Consider the following 24,940-nt stretch of genomic DNA (forward strand, 5'->3'; position numbering starts at 1 on the left):
TTCTAAATTTTGGCCTAAAACAGATTAAAATCAAGTCAATTAGCATACAAGCTAATTAGTACAAAGGTTCACTGTTTAGATTGCTCAGGGAATTCTATATAAATACAATTTTATTTTATGCCAGACTCTCCCTTTCTGCCGAAAGTTAATTTGAAGAAGTAGTCTCCAGTATATGGTATTACCCTGCCATCTTCTGGCTGCTGTGACAGTTGCAGCCCCAGCAAGAGGCTGTAAGAAGTAGACTCCTGCCTGTGTGTTCAAAGAGACTAACAAGAAGAAACTCATTTTATTGATTGTTTTGCTCTATGTGACAGAAATATCTAATATGTTAGATACAGTTAGTGCCTTTGTTGGCACATGATCTCTAGTGTGATCCAAAAAGGAAAGTCTGGTCTAGAGCCAGCTTGAGGCAAAATGGGAAATCAAAGCTCTGGTCCTTCTCTATGGGCATCCTGGTCAGACTGACGTGAGTTGCTGTGCCCCACCACACAGAAGAGGACACGCCTCTAAACCAACTGCTTTCGTGCTGTTTTGAGAAGCATTTTTATTTATGTATATGGTCCTGGGAGTTCTGAGTACTAATTGATTGGATAGTTCACGTGTTTAAAGACTAGATTGAAATGCTGTGTCCTGCCAGCAGCCTGGGCAGAGGTGGAACATTCTTGTGGTTTGTGTGCCTCCTCTTAGAGAGACATCAGACAAGTAATGTTATAGAAATAATCAGCCACAAAGGAAAACAAGCACAGATGTGATGTGTGCATAGTGGCTCCACAAAAGGAGAAAGCCACCGTGGGCCTCGCCCTGCCTCTGTGAAGGTGTACGGTGGATGGCCTTTACTCACACTTTGAATGTATTTCCGTGAGCATGTTACCTTGTCTCTCAGGTCTGTTCCTCGTCTGCAAAGTCGGGATGATACGGTTATACTTGTAGCACTGAAGAAGATTAATGCCATGATGTGTGGAAAACATCCTAGCACGTCTTATAATCATGTGATAGTGATAAGTAACACAGTGCCCACCAAACCAGTTTCTACCACGTGTCATTGCAAGTTAAGGGAGGAAGAAAGAATGGGGAAAGAGTAGAGAGCCAGCATTCTGTACCATTCTTCTTGCTTTAGACTTTCAGGATCTTACATGTCTTGAGCATCTCAAGCTTCTTTGTCCTTCATGTATTTGGAGTATTCTCTAGTGACCACTTATCATCATCTCATCAAGTGGAGTTGAATGCTGGAAAAGAGGAAGGCTTGGGAAAAATTCCCCAAAGATTGTTACCCACCTAGTGATCTCAAGGTCCCAGGCACCAGTCCTGGAAGCACCTCTGCTTGGCTGGTGCCTTGCTCTTGGCCCTTGTGTCTGCAACTGTGACTATCAGTGGGCTTGTGGCTGGCAATGGGTGTCTGTGATAATTTTTAATTTTTTTTTGTAAAAGAGAGAGGGAGAGAGAGAGAGAATTTTAATATTTATTTTTTAGTTATCGGCGGACACAACATCTTTGTTTGTATGTGGTGCTGAGGATCGAACCCGGGCCGCACGCATGCCAGGCGAGCGTGCTACCGCTTGAGCCACATCCCCAACCCAATTTTTAAATTTTTTAAATGTTGAAAAATATTGTTAAAAAGTCATCATAGGGCCGGGTACAGTGGCTCATGCCTGTAATCCCAGTGGCTTGGGAGGCTGAATCAGGAGGATCGCAATTCAAAGCCAGCCTCAGAAAAGTGAGGTGCTAAGCAATTTAGTGAGACCCTACCTATAAATGAAATACAAAAATAGGCCTGGGGATGTGACTTAGTGGTCAAGTGCCCCTGAGTTTAATCCCTGGTACCACCCCTGCCCACCCCCATCTCCCCGCCCACCCCCATCCCCCCGCCCAAAGTCACCATAAAGTAAGGATATAGCTCAGTGGCAGAGTGCTTGCCCAGCATGTGCAAGGCCCTAGTTTTGATCCCCATTAAAAAAAAAGAAAAAAAAGTCACCCTGAAAAAAACTACACCCAGGACCTTTGCAGATAACATTCAGTTTCATGTCTGAAAACAACTAAAAGAATATGTATAAGTATAAAGACTAATTCTCTTGAGGTCATCAGTGATTGGTCTATTCAGAGGACATCTACTCTTCCCTTGAGGGAGGGTGACTCCCTGAAAGGGACACTGATTATTTCCTATGCTCTGGAGTTTTATGTAGGTGAAGTCAAGTCCCTTTTATGTAAACTTTGCTCCCCAGCACCAATCCCTGCTGGATGACAGAAACCAAGTTGGAATAACTATGAAGTCTTTCCACAGTCAGTCTCTGTCATTGTCAAAGTCAATTTCAGGCTGCTGTGGTTATTCCTGGGGGTAATCAATAAATCATGTCATCACCTTCACCCCTCACAAAGGGGGGTGGGCGGAGAGAAGGCACTTCATCATCAAGGAAAGAGCATTCCCACTGCCAGAAATAAAAGGGGAAATGCAGCAATCAATCCTGTAATCTGAAGCCTTAAAACTTAAACATCTTAACAAGATGTAAAGTCACGACTCAGAAGGGGGCCGAAATGCATACCAATACAGATCCACTGGCTTGCTCACTCGAGGATGAAAGAACTCTGCAGGCTTGCAGCTTATTACAGTACAGAACACAGCTTTAAATGAATGTTCCTTGCTCACTGCAGGATGCTGCTGTATGAATATGAGTTAGAGATAAAAGTTAAGTGGTAGTTGGTGCTGAAGATTCAGTAGCACAAAAAGTTTTTTAGTGGTATTAGCTGGTGAGGAATTCCTGTAAGTCAAAGATGTCTTCTCTTTAATTTCTGTTAGAATAGTACCATAGGAGACGAGAATATAGCATGTGTAGAGGGGAGAGCAAAGAGGTAGAAACTTTTCTTTCCACTGAGTATTCAGAAGCTCTCCAAATAGAAATATCTCCCAATACTTGAGGGAGGCACAGAGCTTCTTATCTTAAGCATATTATAATTGTGAATGCTTGAAGAAAGAGGTTGGAGAGTCAGAATATGTGCATCCCTTGCCTTAAAATATTTTAGGAAAAAAAAAGACCATATTCATTTCCAAATAACAACTGAAGGAACTGGTGTTGCAGAAATCTCATGAGTCACAGTGCTTTGACTTGTCCACATCTGTTGATTTGAAGAGTAACATCCTTGACTCTCAGAAGGATATTGTATGTTGGCTTTATCATGCCCAAACTTCGTGTGTATTTTATATTCGATTTTTCCTAATAAGAAATCCTAATTTTCTAATAAGAAATTTCCCCTCCTTAGATGTGGAAAAATCATTACCAAAAAGAAGAGTAATTCACTTGCCTGGGGAGAAAACTGCTTGTGTGTCGGCTGCCGTGTCTGATGAGTCTGTGGCTGGAGACAGTGGGGTCTACGAAGCCTCCATGAAACAGTAAGGACCCCGCAGGCGTGTTTTCTGGCTTCTCCACGTCTCGTAGCAGAGCCTGTGTTTTCCAAATTGCAAATATGCTGCCACTATTAGTGCACCCTTCAGAGTAGTAAAGAAATAGTGTGCCGGCCAGGCCTGGTGGCGCACGCCTGTAATCCCTGTGGCTCAGGAGGCTGAGGCAGGAGGATTACAAGTTTGAGATCAACCCTAGCAACTTAACAAGGCCCTAAGGACTTAGTAAGACCCTGTCTCAAAATAAAACATAAAAAGGAGACTGGGGTTGTTTCTCAGTGGTAAAAGAAATAGTGTACCTGAAAATTCTCAATGTATCAGAAACATCCCTTCAGCCTCGGAAATAATAAGCAGATTAGTGTACTTATATGTACTTGACCTTCTATAAGACCTAAAAAGTTTATTTTAGTAGGAATGTTAGAGTAATTTACATGTCAAAATGCCTGTTTGACATGTGAAGCTTGTGTGAATTTCTGAAAACCTGGGATTTTTATGGGGGGTATTGTGTAGCTAGTAGGGCTCAGAAAAGTGAGATGTCAGCACATCTGTTTCCTAAGTTCCCAGGCAGACTCTTCTTGAAGAGGTAAAGAAAGCTTCTGAAACAGTAAGCTGGGATCAGTTTCCCTGGGGAGTTATCACTGTTTGGTTTTCATTCAAAATAATTGAGTGGCAAACAGCAACCATAACAATCAACCTCCTCCAATAATTGACTGCTCACCTCCCATCCTTAGGCCTAGTGAAATCGAAGATGTTCCATTCAGTGAAGAGGATGTTGCCACTGTGGAGACAGCCCAGGTGCAGATAGGACTCAGGTAAAACTGTGTACACAGGGGAAGGGCAGTTCTAGAAGTCTATGCAAGGACTGGTGGTCTGCGGTTACTCTTTATTTCATTCAGCTTCTCTTTCGACAGATATGATGCAAGAAGTTCAAGTTTCATGGTGATAATAGCACAACTACGAAATCTTCATGCCTTCTTGATACCTCATACTTCGAAGGTGTAAGTAAAGTCAGTGAAAAACAAACTGAGAAGCTTAAGAATTTCTACATTTTGATCATTTTACATTGTAATCAATCAGTTCATCAAAATGAAGACTTGGAAAAGACATAGCAAGACTGGTCATGTCTAAATCAACAGTAGACAAATGTGAAGAGAAAAGGAAAATGTGAGAAAAGCAAATGGAGCTTTAGTCTTTATTCAACCAATTCCTCATTGAGAATAGAAATCAATACTTTATATTTTCTTTTTTGAGCAGAAATCCTGTGTTATTTGTGTTGGGGCATGGTTGTTTGAAATATAATTAAAAATTTTATTATTGTCTAATAGTTATTACTATTGGTTTGAAGGAATTTTCTGATCTTTTACGTGAAAATTTAGTGATTAAATTTTATTATCCTAGTACAACATTGCCCCTCACATATTTATCATGCTGTATCATCCAACATTCACTTCATTTTTATTTCACATTCTTTTTTTTCAAATATTTATTTCTTTAGTTGTAATTGCACATAATGCCTTTATTTATATGTGGTTCTGAGGATCGACCTCTCACATGCCTCACACGTGATAGGTGAGTGTTCTACCACTGAGCCCCAGCCCCAGCCCTTCACATTCATTTTTTATCATCCAACATTCACTTACCTCTGACCAACAATTTCTTAAAGTTATTTCATCAAACTAAGAATCTTAACAAAGTGATGGCATAATGTTGTCTAGCCCACTACTTTGAGACTGTTTTCTAACAGGTTTTTCTGGCAGTCTCTACCACCATTCACACTTTTATAGAGTCATAGTCTCAGTGACTCTCTTAAGGGCTCTCTGATTTAGAATACAGAGCATGTATGTCCACCTTACCTTTAAACTTCTTGTAGGAGGTTACTCTTAGTATTGAACAAGGCAGTACAAGGGCTTGGAGAAAACAAAAAAGGCTATTGGAGACAATTTTTAAAAAGATTATACCCAGCCAACGAATGTTTTCCTTAATAATAGCATATATTCCTTAATGAGCAGGATTTTTAACAGAGTAAATATAAGAGTTCTGGATGTTTTCCCTACAGGTTTCGTTTTAGGCTCACATCCTCATATTTAAGAATTGCTAAAGAAAACAAATTGTATGCAAGAAAAAAAAAGAGCTAGGTTGAGGTTATTTAGTAGACAGCAAAAAATAGAATGAGAGGTTATGTTGACAATCATCAAAGCTGCATAGGATTCAGGAGGGGAGGCTCAGGACTTCCTGAAATCAAGGAATTGTACTGTCTTTAAACTTACATCGTTTACATCTACCCACATGTTCCAGCTCTTCTAGACCAATCAGTCATTCTCACCTTGGAGGATAGTCAAAAAGTGCTTTCTGAATGTGTGATGACCCAGAGCCAGTCACTGAGGGCATTAGTAGTATTCATCCAACTGGTGAGAGTATAGAAGGTACCTTTTTCTTATTGGTCTGAGCTTTCCTCAGATACATAGCAGCATTATCTTAAACCCATATATAAAAAGCTTGGCCTAAATAACGACATTGCTAAACATGACAGTTAGTTTGAAATATTCTTAAATGTTCTTTTTCTCCCAACTTCAGAGCTTAATTTTTTATTATTAATTATGACAAAGAGTTTTTGCTTCAGTGTGTTGCCCCAGTGTTTCCATGAGTCAGTCATGATTTGCCAGGCTGTGGTTTGGCAAGACCTTCGCTACAGCAGAGCTGGGAGAAAAGCACCTCTGCCTGCTTTCTCCATGCCTTAATGTCCAAACTATATAAAATCATTCTTGTTTGATGTGAAAACATTTTGAGATGAGTTAAGTGGTTAGGCCATTGACACAGAAAACTTGAAGACTGGAGAAACAGAAAAATCCCTTCCCTCCATTCTGACTATTTAATATACTGACCTCTTATTGTTTTTCTATGAAGGCAGAGAAAAAATATTGTTTCTGCTGAAACTCCAACCTTCCAAGAAGGATGAGTTGTGTCTTAGGCCTTAAATCAACAGCAGTGGCCCAAGACTCACAAGGTGTTTAATGCTGAATCTTCATAATAAATGTTGGTATAAAATAAAAAATAATATGGCACTCTTCAGTTCTGCATTTGCATTTACAATTTTTTAAATTAATTAGAGAAAGGCATGTTTTAGAATATGAATTAGACACGACTAGAAATGGGGACAGGAGAAGATTTAGTAGATATTCTCTTTCTGGGATTAAAAGGAAAATATCTCTTGCTATTTCCAATAATTGTGAACCCTGTGCTCAGAAAATTCACTCTAAAGTAACATTAGAAATTACTGTTTTTCTGTAACTCTTCCTTTGAATCTGCAGCTTTGGAGATGCTAGACATTGATATTTTTGAACTGTTGTTTCATCTGTTTTAAATTTTATTAACAATATGCTACTTTGCCTCTCTTTTTGTCTAGTAGGATTATGTATTCCATTCATGGGAAGTCATCAGCAGCATCTCTTTTTTAACACTCAGGATGAGGATTCTTTGGGATAAAGTCACCAGTATCTACTTAGGGTATTCCCACCTTCCCAGACATAGAAATAACTTATTTTGGAATTGGCTGTACCTGGGGCAGATGGGATGTTAAATTCATCTGCACCCTAAGGCTTTCTTCCTCTTTGCTTTCCTATCATGTGCATTTGTTGCAGTCCTGCGGTGAGTGGCAGGCTGGCCCTTTGCATGCTCAGGGGTACAGTTAGCACATGGGTTAAGAATAGAGTGTCTTTGCAGCTGAGCACAGACTCATTATGGCAGCAGCACTTTTGGTTGATAATGAACTCCATATTCCCTCAATTTCTCTGTTTTGCAGATAATTGCAAATGATAGCTGTGAATTCACTGTAATCGAAGTACCTATGAATTTCATTTTATTCTTGTTCTTTGCAGGTATTTTAGGGTTGCTCTTCTTCCCTCCTCAACTGATGTCAGCTGTCTATTTCGAACAAAAGTTCATCCACCCACAGAATCTGTGCTGTTCAATGATGTGTTCAGAGTAGCCATTTCCCAAACAGCTTTGCAGCAGAAGACGTTAAGAGTTGATCTTTGCTCTGTCAGTAAACACCACAGGGAAGAATGCTTGGTAGGATTCTTAATAATTACCATTATCAACTAACACAACCAGATATTCTTAGAATATGCTTTCTAGTTGCTGTTCTGCCAGCAACTAGACTAAATGACTGTAGACCTGTCTAACACCTTGGGACAAGTCCAGTGGCTATTTCTTTTCTTTCTTTTTTTTCCCCTGAAATATTGATTTTTGTTCTTACCTTTATTTTAGACCTTTAAAATCTGTTTATCAGTTATGATTTTCGGTAAAGCTCTACTTTCCATTTCTACTTTGACTAAACAAAAACTTTTACCTCTATTATGACCATTATTATGTGTATGCTTTTAGTCCCATTGCCAAGTCCTGTGCTGAATACTGTGTGTTATCTCCTTTAATCCCTATGACAGTCTTAGGAAAGATGGATTATGGAAGGTGTGATCATCTCCTATTTTCAGATAAAGAGCTGCTTAGAGAGGGTTTCACACCTAGTGAATGATGGAACCAGATATCAAAGAGACAGCCCACACATAATTCACTGTTACAAATTCAATAAGCAAGACACTGAAAATATATTCAGCTCAGTTTCCCCTGCCATGATATTAGAGCTTCTAAAGAAAAAGTGTAACTCTTTAGAACAAAATGTTTAAATGCTATAGCAAAAGATTCCATACTTAACTAATAGTAAGTTTAATATATTGCTGTGCACAAAACCTGTAAAACCATCAGTTACTGGTAAGGCTGGTGTTTAGAGGTGGGCCTGTGTGGTCAAAAACTATGAAAATGTCCAGCTGAGCTTTTCTCTGTGATATAATAGGAAGCACATACATTTCATGATGAACAAAGCTAATTGTGATAATCTTAATTTTTACTTGAAAAAAATGTTTGATACTATTTTCTGGCAGTAAAGCAAAGATGGATGTGTTAGGCTATCAGAAAGTCTTTGGTATAATGTCATATTTATATATGTCTGAAGCTCTATTAAGTTAATAAACATGTGAATGGGGATAGCTTTTTAAAAAATAATATAGTTGGATTTAGATTATGGCTATTTGTGATTTGGTAGAATATGAAAACCTTTAACCTTTACTGTTTTGGGTTTTTTTTTTTTTTTTTCTCGCTTTGTTTTTTGACATTCTGGCAACTTATATATCCAAAGAAATTTTTTTTACTGATTTCTCATTAAAGAACCAACATGGAACTTTTGCTTGTTTTCAGACTTTTCAGTGGATAATTTTATTGTGAGTAATAATGAATTCACTCTTATAGTGTATTATAAGAAGTACCATGGTTTAGACTTATTTATTTATTTATAACTTTTCATTTGCACATAATTCCGTGTTTACAAAAATTACATACTTAGTCATTAGGTGTTAGCAAAATCATGTCTCAAAAAATAATCCTAGGATTGGCTTTTTAGTTAGAGATTATTATCATAAATCATTTCCAGGTTTTTTCAAAACCCAACACCTTATGAGTATTGCTTTAAAAAAAAAAAAACAAGAAAGAAGACAAGCTCACCCAATGATCTTTATCATATTAGAGAAAACATATACTAATTTAGCATTTTATTTTCTCTCTCTCTTTTTTTTTTCCCCTTTGTTTTCTTTCATTTCCCATAGGCTGGAACTCAGATTAGCTTGGCAGACTTACCATTTTCTAATGAGATTTTCACTCTGTGGTATAATTTGCTTCCTTCCAAGCAAATGCCTTGCAAAAAGAATGAAGAAGAAAATGAGGACTCTGTATTTCAATCAAACCAGCCATTAGTAGATTCAATAGACTTGGTAAGTCAAAATTAGAGAAAAGTCATTAAATGTAATAAAGTAATGTGAAATATGCAAGGAGACCAGCAGGTTTTTATCCACTCTCATGGTCCTTCCTTTTTTCCTTTCAGGATTCTTTTATGCCAACTTCCTAAAAAGAAAGAAAAATGATCACATCTCTTTCCATAAAAATAAACTGATGTGGAGGCTTTATTGTTTTAAATGATTGTGGAAAACCTTTGGATTTAAGTTTGTGCTTTTATATTTAGTGTTCACATACTTGGTTCCACTGTCAGCTTATACATTTGACACTCACATATTTTGCAAATTTTAAATTATTAATCTAAAACAATATCTTAATTTTCCATTTATAATATAAGTATTTTTCTATCAAAAGGTTTATTGAAACTAATAGTCATATCTTACTGCTTCAAAAATTTATGAAGGGGTACTTTTTGAGGCCATTCATCAATTATCTGGCATTTGTGCATATTGCTACTAAGTTCAAGTTTATTTTAGGTTACCTACAAAGAAAGAATTCACTAAGTAAAAATCAAATAAGCAAGTATTTATTGATCATCTACTATGTGTGAGAAACTAGTGGACATTGTGGTAGGTGGTAAAAGAGAAACAAACATGGTGTAGATTTTATATTACATGCCCAGGTTTGTGGTATACACTAAGTAAGGCATATGAAATGATTTTTATCTTCTTTCTGTAAGTTTTTAAACACAGAATAAGGTGTAATTCATATACTATACGATTCACCCAATTAACTTGTACAATTCACCCACTTAAAGCACAAGGTTTAATGTATTTTTCACTATATTCACAGAGTTGTGCAACCATATCTACAGTCTAATATTACTACATTGTCATCATCTCAAACAGAAGTTCCATACTCATGAGCAGTCACTCCCAGTTCTCCTGAACACCTTTCTCCCAAATAACCATGAATATTCTTTCTCTATAAATTTTCGTATTCATTTATTATTATACATGAAATAATACCTTATTTGTTCTTATAACTGACTTCTTTTATTTAGCATATTTTCAAAGTACATATGTTAATATTTCATTCCTTTTCATCCCCAAATAATATCCTGTTGAAAATGTAACATGATTTGTTTACCATTCATTGGCTGATGTGCATTTGGGTTGTTTACACTTTTTGACTATTATGAACGATGCTGCTAGGAACATTCATACACAAGTGTTTGTGTGGACATATGTTTTCCTTTCTCTTAGGCATACATGTGGAAATGGAATTGCCTTCTTGGATATTATACAATATGTTTTAACATTTTGGGTGACTGCAAGCTGTTTTCTTGGTAGAATGACTTATTTATCTTTTTAGGATTCAGTTATATAAGTTCTGTACATATTCTTTCTTCCTTTCGTTCTTTCCTTTCCTTTCTTTTCTTTCCCTTTCCCTTTCCCTTTCCATCAAACCCAGGATTTCAGGCAGTTGCTTCATCTTATGTATTTTTGACTTGACACTCGACACAAGTCCTTTATCAGATAAATGATTTACAGACATTTCCTTTTATTCTGTGCATTGTCTTTTCACTCTCTTGATGATTTCATTACTAGCACAAACGTTTTTAATTTTGATTAAAATGTATGCCGTTGGAGCATATTTTTATTCCATTGCTTGTCTTATTGTATAATATCCAAGAAGGCTTTGCCTAATCTGATATCACAAAGATTTCTCCTGTGTCGTCTTCTAAGAGTTTTAAAGACTTTTACGTAGGTTTTGGTTTACTTCTACTTATTTATGTGTGATATGAGGAGAGGGTTCTATTTCATCCTTTTTTTATGTGGATACACAGTCATCCCAGCACCATTTATTGATTAAAAACTATTCTTTCTCCATTAAATTATCTTGATACCCTTGTGAGAAATCAGTTGATCATAATTATAGGGACCTACATATCTAGAAGATCAATTCTGTTCCAAGAATCTACATATAAGGCAGTACCACACTTCCTTAATTATTGTAGCATTGCAGTCATTTTGAGAATAGGAATTGTGAGTCTTCCAGTATTTTTTTCTTTTTCAATATTGTTTTAAAAAAATTAACATAAAAAGATTGTTTGGGTTATTCAGGGTCCCTTGCATTTCCATATGAATTCTAGTATTGGCTTATCAATTTCTGAAAATAAAACAAAACAGAAAGACAGGATTTTGATAAAGCAAGCATTAACTATGTAAGTCAAGTTAGGGGGTATTGTCATCTTAAATTTTAAGATCCTTGCATATGGATTGTCTTTACATTTATTTAAATCTTAACCTAGTTTCTTTCAACAATATTTTTTAACTTTTGAGTCCAAGTTTTTAAATTTCTCTTGTTAAATTTATTTCTAAGTGTTTTTATTCTTGTAGATGCTATTGTAAATGGAACTCTTAATTGAATTTTCAGAGTGCTCATTGCACAACTGATCTTTATCTTTCATTCTACAGCCTTGCTGAATTCATGTATTAGTTCTAATAGTTTTGTGGTGAGTTTCTTAGAATTTTTTATATGTGTGATCATATATTCTGCAACTAGAAATGATTTTATTGCTTCCTTTCCAATTACGTGCATTTTATTTCTTTTTCTTGCCTATCTGCCTCAGCTAGAATTTCCACCATGGTAATGAAAGAAGTGATGATTGTCTTGTCCCTGATTTTAGAAGGGAGGCTTTCATCTTAAGTACGATCTTTTTGCTGTAGGTTTTTCATTGATGCCCTTTACCAGACTGAGAAAGACTTCTTTCCCTAGTTTGTTGAGTGTTTTTAACATTAAAGTCTATTGGATTTATCAAATGCTTTTTCTACATCTATTAAGATGGTCACGTGTGGTTCTTGTCCTTCATTCATTTTACTTGATTTCTCAAGTGTTAAATTAATCTTGCATTGCTAGGATAAATCCCACTAGGTCGTTGTGTCAATCCTTTTTATGTTATTGGATTCCATTTGCTAGTATTTTGTTGAGGATTTTTTGTCTGTATTCATAGATTTCTTGTGATGTCTGTGTGGTTTTGATATCAGGGTGATTCTGGCATCATGGAATGGATTAAGAAGTGTTCCCTCCTTTTCTACTTTTGAAGGTATTTGAGAAGAATTGGTATTCTTTAAGTGTTTAATAGAATTTACTAGTGAAGCTATCTGGGCTGGGACTTTTCCTTTGTGGGAAGTTTTTGTTCTTGTTGAAATTCTCTCTTTTCTAAGTCTCTCATACTTTGGTTCTTGAGTCAAGTTTTAGTACTTGGGTCTTTAAAGGAATTTGTCTATTTCAGCTAGATTATTTAATTTTTTGGTATATAATTGTTTATAATATTTTCTCATAATATCTTTCAGTTTGAATTTACATAATTTAAGCATTTTTCTCTATTTATCTTGGTCAGTCCAGCTAATGGTTTACTAATTTTTTTTCAATGAACCAGTTTTGGTTTTATTTTCTCTAATTTTGTTCTCAATTTAATGAATTTCCACTTTAATCTGTATTATTTCCTTTCTTCTGATTGCTTTAGATTTATATTGCCCTTCAAATTTACATTTTCTTAAGGTGAAAAGTTAGTGATTTGATGACTTTCTTCCTTTTTAATATAGGTTCTTAGAGCTATAAATTTACCTTTAAGCACTGCATTAGCAGTATTCCGTAAGTTTTGGTATGATATATTTCAGTTTTCATTCATCTTAAGATGTTTTCTAATTTGGTTTGTTATTTATTCTTTCATCCTTTGGTAGTTTAGGAATGTGTTAGTTTCCACACATTTATTAAGCTAAATGATTTTTTATTTTTTAAAAATTCTTAATTTCACTTCAGTAGAGCCAAAAAGCTTAATTAGTATGATTTAAGTTCTTTTAAACTTATTAAACCTAGTTTTATGGTCTAGTATATTCCAGGGAAGGTTTCATACATACTTGAGAGAAGTATTGTTCTGCTGTTGTTAAGTGGAGTGTTCTATAGATGTTTTGTTAGGTTTAGTTGATTTATAGGGCTGTAATGTAAATACATTTTATTGCACTTTTTATTCTAATTCCACTCTCTGATGTGTTTCTTTTGTGAAAAGAGGTAATGAAGAGGTTCATAACAAGGTGCATAAATCTTACATGAATCTAATGAATTTTCATAAAGCAAACATTGTCTATGTAGTTACTATCCCAAACAATTATGGTATATTGACAGCACTCCAGAATTCTTCCTTGTATTCCATCCTAGGCATTTCCACCTTCCCCTAAAGGTAATTTCTATTCTGAATTATCACACCAGATATTAGTTTTGCCTGTTGTTGTCATCCAATGTATATATTTTTTTAATCTGGTATCTTGTACTTAAAAGTATGTTTCTGAGAGTCATCTATGTTTTTCTGTATAATTACCATTCATTTATGCCCATTCTTAGTTGATAATTTATAATATAATTATATCAATGTATTTATCCCTTCTACTACTGATGGACATTTGAGTTGTTAATAATTTAGGGGTTATTTTTAATAACGCTATAGCATTCTTTTATATATATCTTTTGGTAAAAATACTCTTATTTTAGTTATTTTGGTAGGTGTATCTTGTATATCTAATTTGCATTCCCTGATTATAATATGCTTAATTGCTAAATGAATATCATCTTTTATGAAGTATCTGTTCAGAATTTTATTCATTTTTTAATTGTATTATCTTATGGTTGGAAGGAGTTCTTGGAATTTTCAGTATATGAGTATTTTCAAATTAATTGATCACAAATATCTTGAATTCTGTGGCTTGCCTTTTCATTTTCTTAGTGGTGTCCCTTGGCGAATGGAAATATTGTTTCAAAGAAGTCTTATTTATCCATTTCCCTGCTATTTAAGAACAATTTGCCTCTACCTGGGTCACAGAGATGTTTTCCTATATTGCCGTATAAAAGCTTTATTATTTTTCTTTCACATTTAGACCTGTAGTCCATCTGAAATTATTTTTTGCATAAAATATGAGCTAAGGGTCAAAGTTCCTTTTTGTCCATATGGTTAATATAGCATCATTATTGAAAAGACCATCTTTCCCATCTGTACTGCATTGTCACCCTTGTCATAATTCAGGTGACCTCTATATGTGTGTCTGTTCCTGAATTTTCTGTCCTGTTTCATTTTCTATCTTTGTGACAATACTGTACTCTTTTAAAGTGAAGGCTTTCACTAATTCATCATTTAAAATGATCGGGGAGGATGGTCACAGATAATCATTATCCAATTAAGGAAGTTTCCTTTCTAATTTGCTGGAGTTCTTTTTTAAATATTTTTAATTTTTTTCACTGTAGATGGATACAATACGTTTATTTTGTTTATTTATTTTTATGTGGTGCTGAGGATCAAACCCAGTGCCTCACACGTGCTAGGTGAGTGCTCTATCGCTGAGCCACAACCCCAGCCCCTGGAGTTTTTATTATATACAAATATTGAATTTTATCAAACATTGTTACTGTATCTTTTCAGATGTTTATATTTTTCGTCTTTCTTTTTTACACATTAATATTCAAATGTTAAACTGCCCTTGGAGTCTTGGGATAAAACAGACTTCATTTGTTGTATTACAGTTTTTACATGTTTTTGGATTTGGTTGATGTTTTGCTTGTTTTTTTTTTTTTTTCATTTATATTCATAAGAGATATTAATCTTTCCTTTTCTTCTGATGTTATTGTGTCATTGTGACTTTTTGGCATCAAAGTTTTGTTATCTTCATAATGTGTTGGTAAGTATTTCTTCCTTTTTACTATTATCAAAAGTTTTTATGAGTATCTTATTTAATTAATTAATTAACTTATTTATTTATTGTGACAGTGCTGGGGATCAAACCCACGACCTCACATATGTTAGGCAAGTGTTCTACTCCTGAGCTACACCTGCAGTCCTGTCAATTTAATCTAAATTATTAAAATTTGTCATAAAGTTATCCATTCTCTTATTTTTCATGTATGTTAGAACTTTGCTATATTCCATTGCATTCCTGATATTGGTGACTTCTGCCTATTTTCCCCTCAGTTTTATCAGGGACATGTTAAACTTTTAAATTTCTTTTGAAGAACTAACTTTGTCCTTGTTGATTTTTCTCTATTGTTTATTTGTTTACTGTTGTATTAATTTATTTTCCTTTATGTGTGTATATATATATGTATGTGTGTGTGTGTATATATATATACCTTCATATTCTCTCCCCTCTTGTTCCTCCTCCTCTCTGCTTCTCCCTCTTCTCATCCCTAATAGTCCCTCTTCAAGTCCTTTTTTTTTAAGTTTCCACAGCTTTGTCTTTCTACATCTGATTTATTTTACTCAACATGATGTCCCTCAGTTTCATCCAGTTTCCTGCAAATGACAGAATTTCATTATTCTTTATGGCCAAATAATTCTCTGGAGTGGGGAGTAAGTGGGGGAGACAGGGAGATGTGTGTGTATGCCTGGGTGTGTGTACACATATTTTCTTTATGTATTCATCTGTTGATAGGCACATAGGCTGTTTATATAATTTGGCTATAAACATGGGTGTGTGGGTATGTAGGTGTCTCTTGTATGCTGAATTTATTCCCTTCAGGTATATTCCCAGGGGTGGTGGGAAGCTGGATCATATGGTAGTTGTATTTTTAGTATTCTGAAGAACCCCTGTATTCTCTTCCATGGTGCCTGTACTAATTTATATTCCCACCAAATGTTTAAGGGGGATTCTTTTTCTCCATGTTCTCACTAGTGTTTGTAATTTGGGGGTTTTGTTTTTCGTTATTGTTGTTTGTAATAACCATTCTGAGTTCGGTGTTATGGAATTACAATTAAGTTTTGATTTGCATTCCCCTGACAGCTAAAGATGTTAAGCACTTTTCATATATTTGTTGGCCAGTTGTACTTCTTTTGAGAAGTGTCTGTTTAAATCATTTGGCCATTTTGATTGGATTATCTTGTTGTTAAATTTTTTTACTTCTTTATATATTCTCTGTATTAGTCCTCTGTCAGGTGAATAGCTGAGAAAGATTTTCTACCATGAGTAGTTTGTCTCTTCATTCTGTTGTTTCTTTTGCTGTGCAAAAGCTTTTCAATTCAATGTAATCCCATTTTAATTCTTGATTTTGTTTTCTGAGCTATTGCATTTCTAATCAGGAAATTGTTGCCTGTGCCAATATTTTGAAGTATTCTCCCTGTGTTTTCTTCTAGCAATTTCAAAGTTTTAGGTCTTTGATCCATTTTGAGATGATTTTTGTACAGGGTGAAAGACTGGTGTAATTTCAGTCTTCTTCATGTGGATATCCAGTTTGCCCAGCACCTTTTGTTGTAGAGGCTGTCCTTTTTCCAGTATAAGCTTTTGGCACATTTGTGGAGAATCAGTTGATTGAAAATGTGTGGATTTATTTCTGAATCCTCTATTTTGTTCCATTGTTCTGTGTGCCATTTAATGTGAATACCATGCTATTTTTGGTACTGTGGATGAATAGTATGTTTTGAGATCAGGTATTGTGATACTTCCAGCATTGCTTTTTTTTCTATTGATTTCTTTAGCTATTCAGAATCTTTCATGCTTCCTTGTGAATTTTAGGATTATTTTTCTAGTTACGTGAAGAACATTAGTATTTCGACAGAGGTTGCATTGATTCTATGGAGCACTTTGGATAGTGTGGCCAATTTAACAATATTAATTCTCCCAAGTCATGAATGTGGGAGATCTTTCCACTTTCTAGTGACTTCTTCAATTTTTATTTGTTTAGTGTTTTATAATTTTCATTGTAAAGATTTTCACATCTTTAGTTAGATTTATTCCTAGATATTTATATGTGTATGTAAATGAGATTATTTTCCTTGTTTCTTTCTCACTGAGTTCATTATTATATATAGAAAAGCTCCTGGTTTTTGTATGTTGATTTTGTATATTGCTAACTTTACTAAATTTATCATTTCTAAAAGTCTTTAAGTAGAATCTTTAGGATTTTTCACATAGATTCATATCATCTGTAAACAGGGATAATTAGACTTCTTTCCTATTTGTATATCTTTAATTTCTTAATTTCTTTCTCTTGCCTAATTGCTCTGACTAAAATTTCTAATATTACATTGAGTAAGAATGATGAGAGGACACCCCTGTCTTATTCCTGATCTTAGAGGAAATGCTTTCAGTTTTCCCCTATTCAGTATGGTGTTGGCTATGGGTTTGTCATGTATAGCCCTTGTTATATTGAGGTATTATCCTTGTATACTTAATTTATTTGAGACTTTTTCATGAAGGAATGTTGAATTTTATCAAAGACTTTCCCTGGATTTATTAAGATAATCATGCGATTTTTATCCTTCATTCTATTTATACTGTATTTTTTTTATTTGCGTATGTTGAACAATCCTTGCATCCCTGGAATGAAACCAACGTGATTAGAGTATATGATGAATTTGATTTACTCATATTTCATTGAGGATTTTGCATCTGTGTTCATCAGGAGTATTGGTGTATAGTTTTCTTTTGTGTGTGTGTGTGTGTGTGAGCCATATCCCCAGCCCTATTTTTTGTATTTTATTTAGAGACAGGGTCCGCTGAGTTCCTAAGCACCTTGCCATTGCTGAGGCTGGCTTTGAACTCATGATCCTCCTGACTCAGCCTTCCAAGCCCCTGAGATTACAGATGTGTACCACCGCTCCCGGCTCTTCCTATTTTATCCACTAGTTTGAGTAACATTGGTGTTAGTTCTTTTTTAAAAAATTGATAAAATTCAGCAATTGATCCATCGTGTCTTGGCTTTTCTTGGTTGGGGGATACTTCATTACTGCTTCAATTGTCTACTTAGATTTTTTATGTCCTCTTGATTCAATTTTGTAGGTCATAGGAATCTAGAAATTTGTCCTTTTCTTCTAGATTTTTGCAGTTATCTGTTGTAATGACTCCTCTTTTAGTTCTAATTTTATTTATTTGGGTCTTCTCTTTCTTTTGGTTAATTTAGCTACAGTCTTGTCAATTTTGTTTTTTGTTTTTTTCAAAGAACCAACTCTTTGCTCCATTGATTTCTTTCTACTCTAATTTTGTATTTTTTTCCTTCTACTAATTTGGGGCTTTTTCTTCCCCTTCAGACCTTTATTATTTATTTGAGATCTCTTTTTTTATTGAAGGCACTCATTCTATAAAACTTTCTACTTTGTACTGTTTTTGGTGTATTCCCTGTTCTTTGCTCTGTTGTGTTTCCATATGATTCAAGAAATTTTTAGGGCTGGGGATGTGGCTCAAGCGGTAGCGCGCTCGCTTGGCATGCGTGCAGCCCGGGTTCGATCCTCAGCACCACATACAAACAAAGATGTTGTGTCTGCCGAAAACTAAAAAATAAATATTAAAATTCTCTCTCTCTCTCTCTCTCTCTCTCTCTCTCTCTCCTCTCTCACTCTCTCTTTAAAAAAAAGAAAAAAAAAAAAGAAATTTTTAAATTTCCCCTCTGATTTCTTCAGTGACTCACTGGTCATTCAAGAGTGTACTGTTCAATTTCCATGTGTTTGTATAATTTCTAGTTTCCTTGCTGTTCATTTATGGTGTCATTCCATTATGATCAGATAAGATGCAAGAAAAAAATTTTTTTAACTTAGTAAGGCTTGCTTTGTGGCCTAATGTATTGTGTATTTTGGAGATAGTTTCATGTGCTGATAAAAAGGATGCATACTGTCAAATTATTCATTTTCTTTAGAGACCTCTTCTTCTTCTTCTTCTTATTCTTCTTCTTTTTTTTTTTTTTTTTCTATTATACATTTGTCTCTCCCATAGCCCACACAGGCAATGGAAGCTGGATTCCCCTGTGTTGAGTGGACTGGCTGAGAAATACGTTGAAAAATCACATGACACAGAAAATAGTTTTAAAGAGCAGGGGCAGGATGGCTCTTCAATCTTAAGGGTGGAGCTTCTACCCTGGAAAGAGAGCTTGAGAGCCCTCTTTATTTGTATGGGGGAACTTCAAAGGCTTTCTACAGAATGTTCTTCACCAATTAATGTAGGAGGTAGGCTGTCCAGTTCCCACTGGGTCTCGCCCAACTCTGAAGCTTCAAGATCAGTTTTCCTAGCCGACTGAAAACAGAGGTGTTGTGTATTGTGCAATTCATTGAGTGGGAGGAGCCACAAAATAGCTTGCAATGCTAAACCAAAATCTCCTTGGCTCCAAGGCCCTGTGAAGATGCTCAGATAGTTCAGGGGTGGCTCCCCACACATTGGTTTACGATTTTGCTAATTTCTGCTCTTATCTTTATTATTTCTTTGCTTCTACTTTCTTTGGGTTTAACTTGATATTCTTTTTCTACATCTTGAAATGGATGCTTACATAATTGTTTTATAATCTTCTTTTCCAATATATGCTTTGAGAGCTAAATAATTCTCTTTGAGTACACCTTTGGCTGCTTTTCACAAATGTGATGCAACATCATGAAATAATCTTTGAATTAAAAACATTTTATTATTTCCATTGTGATTTTTTAAGTCCATAATATTTTTAGTACAAACATAGTTCTCTGTTGTAGATTTCTAGTTTTATTTCACTGTTTTCAGAGAATATATTATTCAATCATGTATTGAGACTTGCTTTATGACTTAGAATGTGGTAGGTTTTTGGTAAATCTTCCATAACTTTTGAAAAGAATGTATGTTCTGTTAGTCAAGTTTGCAATTTTGTTTCTAAAATTTTCTGCATCTCCAACCTTTTCAGTTTGCTAGTGTTATCAATTATTGAAAGGTAATTTAAAATATAACTAATTATGACTGCAACCTAAGTTTGTTTCTTTTTTTAGTTCTGGTATACTTGCTTTTTGAATCTGTTATTAGGTGAATATAAATTCAGCATCTTTCAGTATCTTTCTGTTCAACATAACTTTATTGTTATGAAGTACCTCTCTTTATCTCTAGTAATGCCTCTCGTTTTAAAATGTGTTTTGTCTGGTATTGGTAAAGCTACGTAAGCCATTTTTACTATTAATAGTTTCTTCATGGTTTAGATTTTTTTCCATTCTTTTTACTTTCTGACTCCACAAGTTCTTAAAGTGTACCACTTTTAAATAATATATATATAGTTGGTATTGATACTATATAATCTTAAAATCTTCATCTTTTAATTGAAATACTTAGTTCATTAACATTTAATTCTATTGATATACTTGGGTTTGGACCTATCATCTTACTGTTTATTTTCTTTTAGTCCCATCTTTGTTACATTTTTTCTCATTTTGGATTAATCACATTTTTCAAAAATTCCCTTTTCTTCTATACATTATCAGTAACGTTTGCACCCCCTCCCTTGCCCCACTACCCCACAGGGGATGCATTCTAAGACTCCCCAGTGAGTGCCTGAAATTGCAAGTATTACCAAGCCTGTTATGTTTTGAACATGAAGTGTCCCTCAAAACCTCCTCTGTTAATGCAGGAATATTCAGAGGTAAAATGTTTGTATCATGAGAATTATAAACTAATCAATCCATTCTAGTTTGAGTGGGCTAACTGGGTAGTAACTGTAGGTAGGTGGGGCATGGCTAAAGGAAACAGGTCATTGATGGTATGCCCTGGAAGGATGCATCTTTCCTGCAACTTTTTCCCACCCTACCGCTCTGCTTCCCAGTTAATCTGAGTATCTTTTTTCCTCTGCATCCTTAGCCATGATGTTCCACCTCAGCTTGGGCCTAAAGCAATGGAACCAGCTGACTGTGCTCTAAACTCTGAAACCAGCTGCCAAAATAAAATTTTTCTCCTCTAAATTGTTCTAGCTCAATATTTTGGTCACAGCAGCAAAAAGCTAACTAACACAGAGCCCCTACATATACTAAATTTTTTCTTATCCATACACAGATTTACTATCTTTTCCATCTTAACTAAGCACATATCAGGTATTGTATAATTTTTGCAGTTGGAGGTGTGATAGCAAAATTAGCTTGGATTTCTTTTTTTCTTCAAAATTTCACAGGATGTTCATTCTTCCCATACATCTTAGCAACTGCATATCTTTTTCTTTTCTTCCCTTATTAAATAGTCAAGAACTTTCACCTTTTCACTTAAAAGAAGTATTTAAAGATTCTCTTTGACATATACATATTGCCAGCATCATTACTCTTCTATTCATGGTCATTATTAAATAAAACAAGGGTATTATTGAATACAGGCACAGTGGTGGCATGACCATCAATCTGCTAACTGAGATGGCAAAGCAACTTTTGAGAAGGTAGCATAATACAACATTGAAACACTAGACAAGAAGATTCCCTTCCCAGGCAAGAAAGGATGGAGACAGCTAAACATTTCATAATGCTACTCAGAATAGCATGCGTTGTAAACCTTATAAGTTGTGTATTTCTGGATTTTCCATTTAATATTTTTGGACAGCAGTTGGCCATGGGTAACTGAAATCATGAAATGCAAAACCACAGATAAGGGGAGGAATGCTATAGTTTTTTATTTTTCTGTTGTTTCCCCGGTGAGTACAACATGTATCCTTAACTTACTGGAAACTACCTTCAATTAATGCCTTTTCTTTTTCTCAGACATTCCAATGGTTTTAAAAGAATTTAATTCCATTTTCTCTTTTCTTCCTTCTGTATGATTATTCTTATGTGTTTTATTTACCTATAGTGCATATCCCTCTAGACATTATTATTATTGTTTTTTTAATTATCAATCTAAATATTCAGTTAGATTTCCTTACATCTTTACCATTTCTGGTGTTATTTTAATTTCTTTCTATATTAGTTCTATTTGGATCATTTTCCTACTGAAGAATTCATTTAATATTTAGTATGTCTCTTAGTACAGGTCTCTTGGTGTATATTTCAACTGCATTTGTGAAGGACAGCTTTTGGTCACATATTCAGAATTCTAGTTGGTTAGTTGTTTCTTTTAATATGTTACAGGTATCACTTTTTGTCATCTTGTTCCATTGATTCTATTGAGTTTCTAGAGAATAGTCCAACTTTTGATTCCTAAAAAGTAATGCATCCTGGTTTTTTTGGTTTTAAATATCTTCACTTTGATATGCTAATGTGGTTTTTCTTTTTGAAATTTATTTTATTATTTTATTGGGGTTTTTTTTAATGATTTGTAAAAATGTAAATTCCTTCTCTAATTACCTGCAGTGTGTGAATTGGTCTGCCTCTTTTGTTTGTTGTTCCTTTTTTTTTTTTTTTTTTAGCTTTTGGTTGCTAGGGGTTTTGTTTGTTTGTTTGTTTGTTTTTTGATGGGAGGGGGTTGGTGGTGGTCGTTGTTGTTGTTGTTGTTGCTCTGGGGATTGAACCCATGGGCCACCATGCCTAGCTGGTTATTAGGTCTTGATGGAATTCTGGCTACTGTGTGTGAGGGTTTGTGGAGGCTGTGGCTGACATATTCTTTTAGGGAGGATTTAGTGTGCTTCTGGAAGGCAAATTACCATATGAGAATATCTGAATCATTTGGGGAACTTGAATTCCATGTTTTTCCTCCCCAGGACTCTATGAGACAACTGAAATATCCACTTGCTGTTTCAGCCTACTGGCACTATTTCTCTGCCTTGCTTCTCAGCGTCTTGCTCTGTACATATGCAGCTCGCATATGGCACATGCTGTAACAGGAATAATAATATTGAGCCCACCACACATTTCATTTTCTCTGACTCCTGTGTGCTGACTGTCTTGGTAGTCCTGTGCTCAGTGGTAATCCTCCCATCCTCCTAACTCCACAGCCACAGTCTCAGCCAGTCAAGTCTGCCTATCCTGCTTGTCTGCACCTAGAACTGTCAAACACTCTCAAGGGGAGAGAGTGGCAATGATAGTTGCGTCACCTTCTTGTATTTCTCTTTTCCCTGGGATCTTGGCCCTCTAATCCTGATAGCCTTTGGTACTCCTCACGGCGTTAAAACATCTGGGAGTTTTATTATTTTGTTGTTGTGGTTTGTTTTGGGTTTTTTTTTCTTTCTTTCTTCATTTTATTCAGCTTTCATCTTTGTTCTCAGTGAGAGAGTTGAGTTTGATACAAGCTGCTTCTCCACAGCTGGAAGTATAAATCTGCATCTGATTAATTTTTAAATCATTTCTTGATGTATATGATATTAATTGCCATATGTTTTACATTCTCCAGGATGCAGTATCAGCCTTACTTGCAAGAACCTCAGCTGAACTATTGGCTGTGGAACAAGAATTAGCACAAGAAGAAGAAGAAACAGGGCCAGAAGAACAGAGGGATCCAGAAGGAGATTGGTAAACAGTAGTCATTTCCTTTTGCAGTAGTAACTTGCTGGGAAGATGTTTAATTTCTCATAAGAAACTTCCAGTGAAACCTTTGTAAGTTTATATCTTCTGGAATTACAGAAACAGTGTAGTTTCAGGAAGCTAAGGATAAAGAGTCTCTTCTTGGCCATTAGAGAGTTAAAGGAGGTAACAGAAAAATTGTGGGCAAAGTCAACACATTAGCCAGATTTTTAAATTCTTCAAATAATTTTGGCATTAATTTCTAAGTTTTTTTTTTTGGTGGGGGTTGGGGTTAGGCTGCAGTACCAGGGTTGCTCTACAACTGATCTACATCCCCAGCCCTTTTTATTTTTTATTTTGAGATAGGGCCTCGCTAAATTGGCTTAGGATCTCACTAAGTTTCTGGGATCTTGAACTTGACATCTTCCTGACTGAGCTTCCTGAACTGGGATTACAGGCATGTGTCACCATGCCCAGCTAAGCTGCTTTTTTTTTTTTTTTTTTTTTTTTTTTCCCGTCTAGAAACTATCCATTTTGAAAGATATTTTGGGTTATTGTAGAGTCAGATAAATTGAAAACCCGTCCACTTTTTCTTTTAACTACTAGGAGTGCCATTTAGGCTGTGGTAAAACAAAGCAGGGAGTTAGCAAAAAAACTTCTGACTAACTATTTCTCTGTTACCATGTTTATCTTCTTTTTCTATTTCCTTCTTTGTATCTGCACCTCATCCTTTAGAAAGGGATATCCAGATTCATATATCTGTTTATCTGCAAATAGCTACCTTTCTGGTTTGTATTGTTTAAAAACAAATTTCAGTGAATGCTTCAGTATGTGTATATACTATATATATGTTTATTTGGATTAATTTTTATATAGTTGCTTATATTGTTATATTTGAACTACTGTTAACTCATATATATATGCTTATACATACGTATATATGTATTTGTGTGAATGTATGTATATACATATATATTAAACTTTTTAGAAACTTACAGGATAAGTCATAAATAATAGTCATAGACCACTTGTAAGGAAGGGTTTGACAGTGATATAAAAAGGTAGAGATACTTTGTGCTTACCAAAATTCCTTAATAGTGAATAAAAATCAAAGCCCTGCAGGACAAATAAATATGAGAGTGAGCATAAGGTTTATTTTAGTATCTTTAAATACCAAGCTTTTCTCATGTTCACATCACACATATTTTTAAAAATTCACTTAGTATGTAAATAAAGGAATTTATAACTCATAGCCATCATTGCTGGTCCTCCCTTGTGTTCATTTCATGGCTACACCTTTAATAACTAGTTTGTGCCAATTTGTCAGCATGTCACCAATTGCAGTTAAAGCTCAGTGTTTAAGAACATGACACTCAACTGCAGTAGAGGGGGTAGAGAGAGAAGAGGGGAAGGGAGGGGAGGGGAGGGGGATAGTAAAGGATAGGAAGGCAGCAGAATACAACAGACACTAGTATGGCAATATATAAATCAATGGAAGTGTAACTGATGTGATTCTGCAATTTGTATACGGGGTAAAAATGGGAGTTCATAACCCACTTGAATCAAAGTGTGAAATATGATATATCAAGAACTAT

The 24,940-nt window shown here is 35.1% G+C and overlaps 1 protein-coding gene across 3 annotated transcripts in view; it reads left to right on the forward strand.

The window, feature by feature from the left end:
* Wwc2 (WW and C2 domain containing 2) overlaps positions 1 to 24,940 on the forward strand; it is a 216,702-nt gene that overhangs the window by 160,255 nt on the left and 31,507 nt on the right. For 2 of the 3 annotated variants that reach the window (XM_076853680.1, XM_076853682.1), the window contains exons 12-17: positions 3,253 to 3,382; positions 4,123 to 4,203; positions 4,303 to 4,389; positions 7,267 to 7,459; positions 9,046 to 9,210; positions 23,236 to 23,354. In XM_076853680.1, coding sequence (XP_076709795.1) covers positions 3,253 to 3,382; positions 4,123 to 4,203; positions 4,303 to 4,389; positions 7,267 to 7,459; positions 9,046 to 9,210; positions 23,236 to 23,354 — 775 coding nt within the window. The remainder of the gene's footprint in view (positions 1 to 3,252; positions 3,383 to 4,122; positions 4,204 to 4,302; positions 4,390 to 7,266; positions 7,460 to 9,045; positions 9,211 to 23,235; positions 23,355 to 24,940) is intronic. The other variant, XM_076853681.1, reaches the window with a different exon arrangement.

This window comes from Callospermophilus lateralis, chromosome 4, assembly GCF_048772815.1.
Source record: "Callospermophilus lateralis isolate mCalLat2 chromosome 4, mCalLat2.hap1, whole genome shotgun sequence".
In the NCBI taxonomy this organism is placed as follows: domain Eukaryota; kingdom Metazoa; phylum Chordata; class Mammalia; order Rodentia; family Sciuridae; genus Callospermophilus; species Callospermophilus lateralis.